Consider the following 12,951-nt stretch of genomic DNA (forward strand, 5'->3'; position numbering starts at 1 on the left):
TGCAGACCTCTCTGCAACTTCCACAACTGCATAAGCAGACTAGCTGGGTTAATTTACGTCAAACAAAATACCAAATATCTTTTGAGTGATGTCTAGTTTTGCTACCAATACATACCTATAATAAAAAGTGTAGATTTCCATCCTCCAGAATTGAATCTATAAACCGGACGGCCTTTGTAGTCAACAGAGTCCTCCTCAGGGTTGTCCAATAACAGCGGAGTTTCGATGGCCATATCTTTCTGCGAGCCCTAGCCACACCACTACTCTCGATGATCGATACAGTGTTTAAAATCCTATCTTATTGTCAGCAATTACTGATGGGCATGGGTTCACCATTTGAGTGCTCTTCTGCATCTTTTATTACAAAACTTTTGCAATGCTTTTGTTCGTACTTGGTGTCTTTTCCACTCACTGTATATTTTAAAGAATTATATAAATGATTGAAAAGATTCTTAGAAAAACAACAGGTAGCGAATGAATTTTTAAGGATTTAGATGATCGCTGAAGCTTTAAAATTAAAATGATCTTTTTATAAACAACACCTGGCGAAATTTTTTTTAAAGGTTTAGATGGTAAGGTGTACCATTCACATGTTAGACAAGAAAGGGAGGGGGGAGAGAAAAAGGGTTGCCGGAAAAACATATTCGGCAGTGGTACATCCGCTAGATCCATGTTCTAATTGTTGATTGCGGATTCCGATCGAATGATTTGACACGAACTCTTAAAACCATTTGATTTGAATATTTGTTTTTTGGTGTTATTTTGTTTTATTTGGATCTAGAAATACATGTTATACGTTGAGTTGATGAATTTATGCGTTAAATTGGGACTTTAAATCACCTTCAACACTGCCATGGAAAACAACGGGCCTAGAGGTTGAAGAAGACACCAGTCGTTTGCATGATGATTTCCTTAAAAAAATCTAGTTTTTATTTCATGCATTTTTTTATGATAAAAAACACCTATTTAACCTTCTATTTTTTTAAAAAAAAAATGTTCATGTAAAACCTAGATTAAACACAACTACGCCATAAAAACTCAAACTCCAAGTTTTCATACACGCGTTCTTTTCCCACAAATATTAGCTACTATTTGTTCTTTAATATTTTGTGATGAAAAAATAGAATGTCTAGATTAAACCCAACTAAAACTTAAAAATAAAATGTTTGTTTTTTATTCATGCATTTGTTTTCCAAGAAATCCAAAACACATATTTAGTCCCATATTTTTATATTTTTCCAACGCAAGCAAGCCCAAATTGCTGGAATTCCAGCAACAAATCTGGTATTGAGATTGTCTGTCCAATCCTATCAAACACTTTTTCATGAGTTTTTCAAGCGCCCAGAAATTGTATGTAAACTTTTCATGTATATATATAGTCTTTTCTAAGCCATAGCATTACTAACAAGAATATTATCATTAACAACATGTATGGCACAGCAATCATGACATGGAAATCAATAAATGTATAGTTAATAAATTGTGGCACAGCAATCATGACATGGAAATCAATAAATGTATAGTTAATAAATTGTAATACATCAATTAATGTTGAGATATATAATTCAACTGATCAGGTTTTAGATTTGTTTTTTAAAATTTATTAGATCGAGTTTCACGAATTTTAGGACCACCAAAAATTTATATAATCGTTAATTTCAAAGTCGATAAAATTAATCAAGTTACCAATAGATTATCTCAAACACTAATGTTAATAAAAAAAAATATCACATAAAAAAATTCTAAGGAACTTGATATACCGAGCAAGAAGGCATAGCAAGCCAAAGCCAGCCATGCTATTATAGTCCATGAGCCAAGCAAGGATGCATGCCTTACTAGCTCTAGAAGTAAGAAGTCATCAAAATATACAATATACAATTTCTAGTTAGATGTGCATTCCCTATAACTTATTTTTTTCTCCTTCTCCTCCGTTATACCATTCTTTATTTTATGCCGACTTAAGAATTGAAGTGTTCCTTATTCCCATGTAGGACTGATTTCTAGAAACAAGTGAGATCATGCAAGACAAAGGTTAATATTCACCAGATCAGAACATAGCCATGAAAAACTCAAGTTGACTGGTTATTTGGGACCAGAATGGGACAGAATGAACAGGGGCAGGGGGGAAGAAGATCTGAGAGTGGGGCTCACAAATACCAAAGAGCCATAGCCGAAGCTGTTGACTGGTTATTTGCCGTCTGTCCGTTCCTCTTTTTTTGAATTTTAAAATGGAAATGAATCTGATCTGTTTTCCAGCAAGTTTCTTTCATGGGAAATTCAAAAGGAGAGGTTACGTGTGGGACTGTAGAGTAGAGCGAGAGAGAGAGAGGTTGCTTGCAAATTAATCAGCACAAAAAGCTTTAGTGCCTGTTCCGCGAGGATATGAGTATGACAGGTTTTGTGATGCACAGTGAACAAACCGAAACGAAGGATATCAAAAATTAATTTTTAAAAATAAAAAAATATTAATATAGCATATTTTTATTTTTTAAATCATTTTTTATTTAAATATTTTTAGATTTTTTTATTTTCCATATCAAAAACTAATTTTTAAAAATAAAAAATATTATTTTAATATATTTTCAATTACAAAATATTTTGAAAAACAACTATTATTATACTTCTAAACACCTTTAAATTTATATTTATAAGATAAAATATATTTTTTTTACCATCAACTTATATCGATTAGATGATTATATTTTGAATCAAACCACCCAGTACACTCCAAATCTAATCCGGTTCAAGGTGAATAGAATATTAAGCAAAATTATAAACGAAGTTTTTAAAAATATTTAAAATTTTCTAGGGATTTTTCCTGTGCTGAAGAGGATAAAGACACATTATATATAGAAATAATAACCAGAAGGTTAATTGGTTGAAACACTCCCTGCTTAATCAGTCAATGTTAATTAATATCCCAATCTTTTTCAATTTTTTTTCTCTGTCTCTTGTAGTTTTGCATTAGACAATGCAGAGCAGCTTCCATCAGTTGATTTTCAAAGCTCAGTTTAGAAACATGGTGAGAAGTGTTTTTCATGAAAATTTAATTTTTTTATTAAAAATTATTTTTTATATATTTTGAAGTATTTTAATATACTGATTTAAAAAATAATTTTTAAAAATAAAAAATATTATTTTAATATATTTCTACAAAAAATATATTTTAAAAAATAATCACAACTAAATCTAAATATTCGTTAAATTCGATCTAAAAGGCAAGAGAAGGTGACACGTGGCAATATTTGTTTTTTAAAAAAGCAAAACAAATACTCCTCAATTAATGAAAGACCGTTCATCTTCAAACTTGAAATTCAATGCTATTCATTGACTTCGTTTTGTGGTTTTTTTTTCAAAGAACAAAAGATAGAGATCGAGATAGAGAACAAAAACCGTGTTGGTTTGATGCCAATGTCGCAGGTGGAATAATTGTTTTTAATTAAAAAAATATGTTGGCTTTTTAATGTATTTTTTTGACAAACAAATCTTGATTATAAATAAAAAAAGTTTTTGCATTTATTCAATTTAATTTTTTATTTAATCAAATGATAATAAAAATAGATATATACATGAAAAAATTAAAAAAATTAAAAAAATATTATGTAAGATTATACATATTAGAAAAAAAATTATCATCTTATATATAAACCAAATAAAAATTAAATAATATTTAATCAAAGACTAAATAGAAATATTGAGAGATGGATGTTGTAGTAGATATTTGATCTTAAAAATTGAATCATGAAAAAATAACAATGAAAAAAATAACATGTAGAAGGAAAGCGATCAAATAAAATTAAAAAAAATAAATATAAATAGGGTTATACATAAATAATATCTTATAATATCAGAAAAAATACTTACATCTTATTCATAGACTAAGTAAAGATTAAATTATATTCTATTAGAAAAAAATAATAAAAATTTGCTGAAAAATTATTAAAATTAAAAATAATTAATAAAAAACAGACATTCATTGAAGGATGAAAGTAGAAGAAAAATAATGAAAAAATAAAAAGATAAAAAATAATTTTTTATACAACAATTGATTTTTTGAAAAAATAAAGGGACCAAAAAGTTATAATGTAAAAAATAAGAAGATCAAAGTGAACTTTTTGCTTTATTTTTTAAACCACCACACCTTTTCTCTTGTTTTTTACACTTTGGTTCTCTCTTTTTAATTTTATCCCTCCTTAACAGTTCTTGATAATTTGGTTATGAATTTGGGTACAAAAGGATACAATTAGAGAGAAACAAAATTTGAGGACAGAATTGTAAGAAAAATCATTTTGAATTGTTAAAAGTTTTGGTATTTTCTATAATAATAATAATAATAATAATAATGGGAAAATTCTCGTTTCTGGACTTCATGAGAATTCCCGAGCAAGAAGTGATGAAACATTTCATACGCGGCGCGAGCTTTCAAAGAGATGCATGACCCGTTAAACAGTGCATGCACCTGGAAATCATGAAAAAAAAATAATGAAAGCAATTCAAATGGATAAAGATTTATAGGATGAAAAAGACGCACTTGATTTGGTTGTGACATGACATGTTGACGTGTATACTCAAAATATGAGTGTGATTTTAAGAGGATATAATTTTTTATTTTTAATATTAGCATATTAAAATCATAAAAAATATTAAATTAATTTTTTATAGTTTTATATCATTTTTTATAAGCTAACACCAATAACAATTCACATAAGCTTATCAATATTCAGTCTTTGTAATATCCATTTCTTATTCAAATTTTAAAAAATTTCAAAAATTTCTAGCACGATTCCTCATTTCAACAATACAAAAAATATATTTTACTTGATTTGCATATAACTAGATTTTAAATTTTTCATGCTTATTTTATATGAAAAAAAAAATTATTTTTATCGTATTTAAAAAAATAATAATTAATGGGTATTACAAAATATTTGTAATTGTCCATTAGGATTTGACCAAAATTTCAAATAAAAATCTTTTTTTTATTTATGAGCTTTTAGGATAATAAAGTTTTAACTTGATAAGATAAAAATTTTCTTACTAAGGTAGAATTTTCTTAAACCTTAGACAAACTTGTCTAGGTTTAAAAATAGTTATATTTTAACTTAATGAGATAAGAATTTTTTTATTGAGGAGAAACTTTCTCGAATATTTGATAGACTAATGCATATAAACATGATTTGGAACAAACAACAAAACAACTTACCATGGGTAGGGTATTCCAGAGGCAATACATTTTTCCTTTACACAACTAGTACTTTTATTTAGATTCTCATAGATTATTAGATTTTCTTGTGATTATAATACTAAGTTATATATACACACACACACACTGAAATTTCAACAAAGTCTCCTTTGTAATTTTTTATACTAAGTTATCGATTTAATATTTTTCAACTTGCAAACATCAATTACAATTTTTATCCCATCATTTAAACTTTTAAAATTCAACCAGAATATAAAATATCTCATTTTCATTTTTCTATAGAACAATTATTTAAAGCTAATTAATTCATAGCATACATCAATTTCTCTCAAAGATAATTGTGCTCAAAATATATATATAACCAACCATAATCCAACTTAATAATAGCAACATCATAAATAACATCACACATAAATAATTAAGATAAACATTACAATTCTTAAACACAATAGTGTATTACAATAAAATAATAATTCTTCCAATTACAATAATTTCTTAACAAAATTATCTATCCATACATCTACTTTCTAGCTTGAGAGTATAATGTATCTAAAAACCTGATCTCATTAATCATGATTAAAATTGTACATGTCAATAACTTAAGAGGTCCTTATTGCTGATTAGATATTGCAGCCTCCTCTGTACTAACACAATTTACTACATCATTATTTATTTATTTGAACTAGTATAATTCTGATACCACTTACACATTTATTGATTAAACCCAATATCCTTAATTAAGTTTGATTAAACTTTTAATTCAAGGAGGATAAAATTTTCTTTTTAGTTATTTTTATAAAAATCATTATTCAGTTAACCTATCAATATTAATTATTTGCAATTTGACAAGATTTCTCAATAATTTATCAACACTCAATTTCTAGCCAAGTTTTCTTCTTCTTTTTTATGAAATCCACCTGAAGAAGAAAGTTAGGAATTTTCTTTTCTCTTGAAAATTCTTACTCATTTCATATAAAAACACTTATAAACCTATATTTTTCCACATTCTCCAAACAATTGCATTAAAACCTTAAATCTTCCAATTTCTTTTCTATTTGGCTGACAATTCTAATAAAAAGGGGGAAAGAAATTTTGTTTTTTATTCAAACTTAAACACTTACCCAATCATAATTCATGCTTTTTAACATGATTCATTCATAATTTCAATTATTCCCATAATTTATATTATAAAACCCACATTTTCACAATTTTACATAATCTTTCACCAAACATAAAATTAAAGAAATTAATCACTTGGAGTATGTTATTTACCTCACTTTAATAATGATTCAAGGAAAGAATGCAAGAAAAAAAAATCAAATCTTATTCTCTTTTTTTTTTTCAAACTCTAGTTTGAATTTCTTCTTCTAAAGCACCCACCATATTAAAATCACTCTTCTTGATGTTAACCACTCTAGTTACACATTTTTATTGGTGAAATCAGTGAGAATTTAGGTAGAAAAGAATCACACAAATCCTCCCCCTTTCTATGTTTCAAACCATCGGCTAAAAAAGGAGAAATGAAGCATTTATAGACTAATTTTTTTTATATTTACACAATGGCCCTCATTACTTTTTATTTCTATTTTTTTCCATCAATTATTTTTTTTTTTTACGTAATTTACACCATAACACCTTCTTTTTACGGAACAAAATATCGATTTAATATATATTTTTAATTAAATAATTATTATTTTCTATTTTTCAGCTAGATTTTGGTGGACTTTATGAGATAGCGTCCCATTGGTTGATAATATTGGCCCTAAATATTTTCTCAACTGTCAATGTAAATATCATTAATTAAGAGTTGCCGTAGAATTTGATTAACAAAAATCCACTTAAACACTTTATTATACAAAATAAAAGAATTAGATACTTATTTTAGCTTAATTGAAAAATTAGAACACTCAAATGCATACACCAGGTAAATTCAAGCATTCAAAATCTCCATTAAAAAATCTAAGGATAGCTTGAGAAGGCTTTTTTTTAATCTTTGCAGCATATTTTTTTATAATATTCATACACCCTTAAGCCTATTTAGTAATTTGAATTATTAAAACATTAATAAATCAATAGAAGAATAATGCATGCTATTCCCACATCATCATCTGCACATCATTTAGTAGGCATGTGAGGAGTACTGTGGTGGTCTGAAATTGTTCATCACCATCTCATCTAATAAGTATTGAAGTGATATATTTGGTCAGGTTGACGGCAGTTTAGCCGACAATAATTTTTTTCCTTTTTCTGTGGGCCTAGTATTGGTGCCGAACTTTAAAAAAATCAATTGTGTTCTTCAAATTGTATTTATTTTAAATTTAATTTTTGTTATTTTGATTTTAATACTTCTTGATTTTTTTTAAAAATTTTATATCTTAATTTTTAATTTTTATATCTAATCATGTTTTTATTTTTTTAATTATAATTTTTTTATCCTTAATATTTTTTTTATTTTGTTCTTTAGAATTTTTTTATCTTATGCTTTAGAATTTTATTTTATTTTATTTTGTTTCTAATTTTGGTACTCATTTTTTTATTGCTTTTATTTTATTATTTTCTTTATTTTTTCAATTTAATTTATAATTAGTTTTTTTAAATAATTGTTGTACAAGATTTAATTCTTATTATTTTAATTTTAATTCTTCTTTTAATTTTTTTATAATTGAAAATTTAAAAAAATTATCCCAGCCCGTAATTATACTCACCAACATGACTATAACATCATTTCAGCAATTTAAACAAGTAATTCCTCGAATCCCTAATTTTCTCCACCTAAAAATTTATGTTCAATTATTAAACTTGCATAATTTTCATTAATTGCTCCAAATCAAGAATTATTACAGTGTAACATGAAGAATTGAAGAAGAAAAATGAGAAGGATTTCCTTACTTTCTCCCCTACTTTCATTCTCAAAATTTTCTCCTCCTCCTCCTCCTCCCAAGCTTTAACTCCCTCAATCCTGTGCAAATAACCTCCCTGAATCTTCCAACCCTCCTCTTTTCCCATTTGATCAAGAGTTTTTGTGCAATTTATGGAGATTTTGCAAGAAATTTAAAATTTCATCTTCCCATCTCTTTAGATGCTGAGGCCGGTTGCCCTTGGCATCCTTTGGAAGCCAAATGGCTTTTTACATGCTATTAAAAGTCTTACAATTACCATATTTCCTTTTCAGTTGGATTTCAAATGTTTTTTTTCCGATCAATTGCTCTTTCTCGATCAATTTTAACAATCAATCATACCCAAATCTATATTTAAATTATTAATTATAATTTAATTTTATAATTTATTTTAATTTTTTATTAAATTATTTTAATTTAATAATTTAAATTTGATAGTTTAACTCGGATTGAATTAGAATATTTTTATTATTTTCTAATTATTTTGTGTTTTTATTTTTTAAACTAATTTGATTGGAAATTAAGTTTAATATGTTTTTTTGTGTGTTTTTTTACGAGGTTATCATGATCTCATAACCTATATATAAATTTTATAAATTAACTTGAGTTGATATGGGTTGATCTAATATGTATTTTTTTAACATTAAAAAAATATTATCTTTAATTTTTTTAGTCAAATTATATATTTTTTTATTATCTAAGATGTTTTTAGACTTGCTAAGTTGTTTGGATCTAATTGGTCAATTTTTATATGATTTTTTTTTTAAAAATTGATCTAACTTATAAAATAATATAGATAAATAATCTAGTATTCTACTAAAAAAATGAAAAACATTATGGTGCTGCACTGTTTTCTTTATTGTTTATATTAACAATGCAACCACTTAATTTTTCAAAAACAAATCCCCTTTCCTTTTTCTAAAAAATTCTACATTCTATTTTTTTTTTAATTTTTTTTAATTTTAAATTGGTTGTTATAATCTTTTACGTTTTTTTTTTCACAAGGTTATTAAAATCTTAAACAAATATTTTAATATATAGTTAATATTTAATTTTTATAAGCATTTAATTTTTTTATAATATCATTAAATTAAAAATAGTTTTTTTAAAAAAAATTTAAATTTAGTAAAGATTATGATACAAGTCGCAAGTTTAATAAATTAACCTATAAAATTTAGGTTACAAATATTTTATAAATCATTTAAAAATACTTTATAAATGCTTATGACTAATAATCGTCGGTTGGCCACGCTAAAAGTATTATTAACCATGTGTTTTTTTTGTCAGAAGGTATTTTTTATTTTTAATTATTATTTTTATAATGTAGGTGGTTTTTGATATATTAATATTAAAAATAAAAAATATTATTTTCATATAAAAAATATCTATACATAACTCACTGCTTTTATGTCGCGCCTCCCCTGCTATAAATGTAAGACTTTCCAAAATACAAGAAAGCAACCATCTGTACAGCGCTCAACGCAGCTAGTAGCCAGTAAAAGTAATCAAGATGTGCCCGATTCAGGTTATTGGCAAACCAGCTATAATGACCTTCCCCACCGGTTGCTTTATCAATGATGGAGATAAGAAAGCTGCTTAGAAAGTTTCCTACGCCGATGACACTGAGGAAAAGAGCAAGACCCACGCTCCTTAATCCACTTGGGACCTGATCATAGAAGAATTCTTGCATTCCAATCATGGTGAACACATCAGCAGCACCGAGCAAGACATTTTGAGGAATTAACCACCAAGCACTCATGGGAATCGTCACATATGGCGTATCCACGAGTCCATATTGTTGAGCTTTCTCGAGCCTCTTCATTTCGACTACAGCAGCAACTACCATGGCAAGAAAAGATAAGAACACCCCAGTACCGATTCTTTGTAGCATTGTAATGCCAGAAGGTTCCCCAGTTAAAGCCCTGGCTACAGGGACAAAGGCACGATCGTAGATTGCAACTAAAACAACAACCGTGGCAGGAATAAATAATTGAACTGAAGCTGCGGGAAATTCGAGATACGCTGAAACTGATCTATTCATGGTTATGGCTTGCCTAGTAAACAAAGTTGTGGGCTGTGCGACCACAATAGCATATATCAAGCACGTTGTCCATATCGGAACAAGCCTAAGTACTGCCTTGGCTTCTTCTACTTCTCTGAGGCTACAAACCATACTGTCTCCCTTCGAGTCATTAGGGTCAAGCAGGGCTTTGTTCAGAAACCTGCCACATTGGAAAATTGAAAATTACAATCTTAGAAAGTGAAAGTTCAGCTAATTTTTTTTTTGTTTCACCACTCGAAAAACAAGGTTCCCACTGGTTAAATACAGGCAGTGGAGCATCTGCAGGCCCCTTTGAGACACTGCAACTAATCAACCATGGCTTGGGACTTTGATACACCAGCCTCTGATGGACTTTTGCATCTGTTTATCCCTGGTCACTGGTTAAATATCATGTAGTGGACAACTCTATGAAGTGATAGAGTAAGGGTTTATCTTCAGGACAGGAATCTTACATTTATTTGGTATTAAACGTATTCTGATTTAATAAATTATGGATTAATATAGTGCAAGGATTTGTCTGCCAATCAAATTGAGAATGCTTTAACAAATCATAATGGTTTTTACCAAGTATTTCACTGGATGATCATAATGGTTTTTACCAAGTATTTTACTGGATGCTTCATTGAAAACAGTAAGCACAAGAAAACCTTGACATTACGAATTAAAAATGGTTTGTACTTCCAAAAGGCTCTTGATTTATCAGAAAACTGCTTTCTGCTTGATGTATCGTCAATATTCGCTTCTATAAAAATTCTCAAGAAGTCGTAACACGAGTTCACTTACTTGAATTGCCCAGAACTTGGGTGAGGTTGGGCTCTGTGAGTTTCTTCTTCAAAGGGTACTGCAGTAGTGATTCGCCAATTCCTATAAGTCGCAAGAAAGACCCGACCGACTCTCAAAAACGCATGTTTCTCTTCCCTTCTGATACTATACCGATATGTCCTAGTTCCAAGTAAGAATATTGCAAGTGCTCCGGCCAAAAGAAGACATGGGATCCCAAATCCCAGAACCCAATTAATGTTGTCTTGGATGTAGTTTAAGGCCAGTAGGATTACTATGACGCCAGCATTCATAAAAAAATTCCACCAGTTGAAGAACGAGCTTTTGGCTTTGCGCTCCTCAGGGTCTTGTCCATCAAACTGATCAGCTCCAAAAGCCTGAACACAAGGCCTGAATCCACCTTGTCCAAGTGCTACTAGATAGAAAGCAAAGAAGAACAAAATCAGAACAGGATCAGGAGAGCACGACCCGGCACTATCGGAACTTTGGCAGCCAGAAGAGCTGAGAGGAGGAAGAACAGCTGATAGAGCCAGCAAGCCAAGTCCCTGTGAATTGAGATTACGTTATAGATGCTCTTATGTCCAGACTAACATGAACAGTTATGTTAGCAAGTATTAGACAATCACAATCAAACCGTCACGCCTTTGTAAAATAAAAAACAGGAGAAAGAAAATTTAAGTAGTTACCAAGATGTAGATAAGCGTAGAGACAACAATGGTTCTGTATCTACCAATGAAAGAATCAGCAACAAATGCACCTAACAAAGGCAGCAACCATGATGTTCCAGACCAAACATTCATGTTCTCTGCAGCAGTAACCGTTGACTGTCCTAAGGGCCCTGTCAAATACGTTATCAAGTTCCCTGCTATCCCAAGATATGCAGACCTCTCTGCAACTTCCACAACTGCATATGCAGACTAGCCGGGTTAATTTACATCATACTAAATACCAAATATCTTTTGAGTGATGTTTAGTTTGGCTACCAGCACATACCTATAATAAAAAGTGTGGATTTCCATCCTCCAGAATTGAATCTGTAAACCGGACGGCCTTTGTAGTCAACAGAGTCTTCCACAGGGTTGTCCACTAACAGCGGAGTTTCGATGGCCATATCTTTCTGCTAGCCCTAGCCACACCACTACTCTCGATAATCGATGCAGTGTTTAAATTATTGATGGGCATGGGCTCACCATTTGAGTGCCCTTCTACATATTTTATTACAAAACTTTTGCAAAGCTTCTTTTGCTATTACCTATGAATGTTTAGTTTAGAAATGAGGTTGTTATTATTTTTTAAAATATTTTTTATTTAAAAATATATTAATAAATGTGGGCTCACCATTTGAGTGCTCTTCCACATATTTTATTACTAAACTTTTGCAATGCGCCATGCTTTTGTTATTTTTAATGGAGTATTTTGAGGTGCAGTTGTGGTTTTTATTTTAAATTGTTTTTTATTTAGAAATATATTAAAATAATATTTTTTATTGTTTTAATATTATTATATTAAAATAATTTGAAAATATTAAAAAATATTAATTTAAAATAAAAAAACAATAAAACAATTTTAAATTTTTTAAAACATAAAAAAACAAATAAGAACTTAATGTCTTTTCCACTCATATTTCGAAGAATTATATAAATCATTGAAAAGATTCCTAGATAAACAACAGGTAGCGAATGATTTTTTAAGGGTTTAGATGATCACTAAAGCTTTAAAATTAAGATGGTCTTTCTATGAACAACACGCGGCGAAAGAATTTTTGAAGGCTTAGATGGTAAGGTGTACCGTACCATTCACATGTTAGACAAGAAAGGGAGGGGGGAGAGAAAAAGGGTTGCCGGAAAAACATATTCGGCAGTGGTACATCCGCTAGATCTCATGTTCTAATTGTTGATTGCGGATTCGGATCGAAAGATTTAATACAAACTCTTAAAACCATTTGATTTGGATATTTGTCTTTTGGTGTTATTTTGTTTTATTTGGATCTATAAATACATATTATACGT

General features: G+C 29.0%; 1 protein-coding gene across 2 annotated transcripts in view; it reads right to left on the reverse strand.

Annotated features, from left to right (window-relative positions):
- LOC105135835 (protein NRT1/ PTR FAMILY 5.10-like) overlaps positions 1 to 12,128 on the reverse strand; it is a 21,954-nt gene extending 9,826 nt beyond the window's left edge. The window contains exons 1-4 of one of the 2 annotated variants that reach the window (XM_011040902.1): positions 11,936 to 12,128; positions 11,629 to 11,846; positions 10,946 to 11,487; positions 9,767 to 10,322 (exon numbers count right to left, since the gene is read on the reverse strand). In XM_011040902.1, the coding sequence (XP_011039204.1) occupies positions 9,767 to 10,322; positions 10,946 to 11,487; positions 11,629 to 11,846; positions 11,936 to 12,053 (1,434 nt within the window). In that variant the 5' untranslated portion in view covers positions 12,054 to 12,128. Of the gene's footprint in view, positions 1 to 9,516; positions 10,323 to 10,945; positions 11,488 to 11,628; positions 11,847 to 11,935 lie in introns of both variants that reach the window. The other variant, XM_011040901.1, reaches the window with a different exon arrangement.
- Between the last annotated feature and the right edge of the window lie 823 nt (positions 12,129 to 12,951).

The sequence above is a fragment of the Populus euphratica genome, unplaced genomic scaffold (assembly GCF_000495115.2).
Source record: "Populus euphratica unplaced genomic scaffold, PopEup_1.0 scaffold234.1, whole genome shotgun sequence".
Taxonomy (NCBI): domain Eukaryota; kingdom Viridiplantae; phylum Streptophyta; class Magnoliopsida; order Malpighiales; family Salicaceae; genus Populus; species Populus euphratica.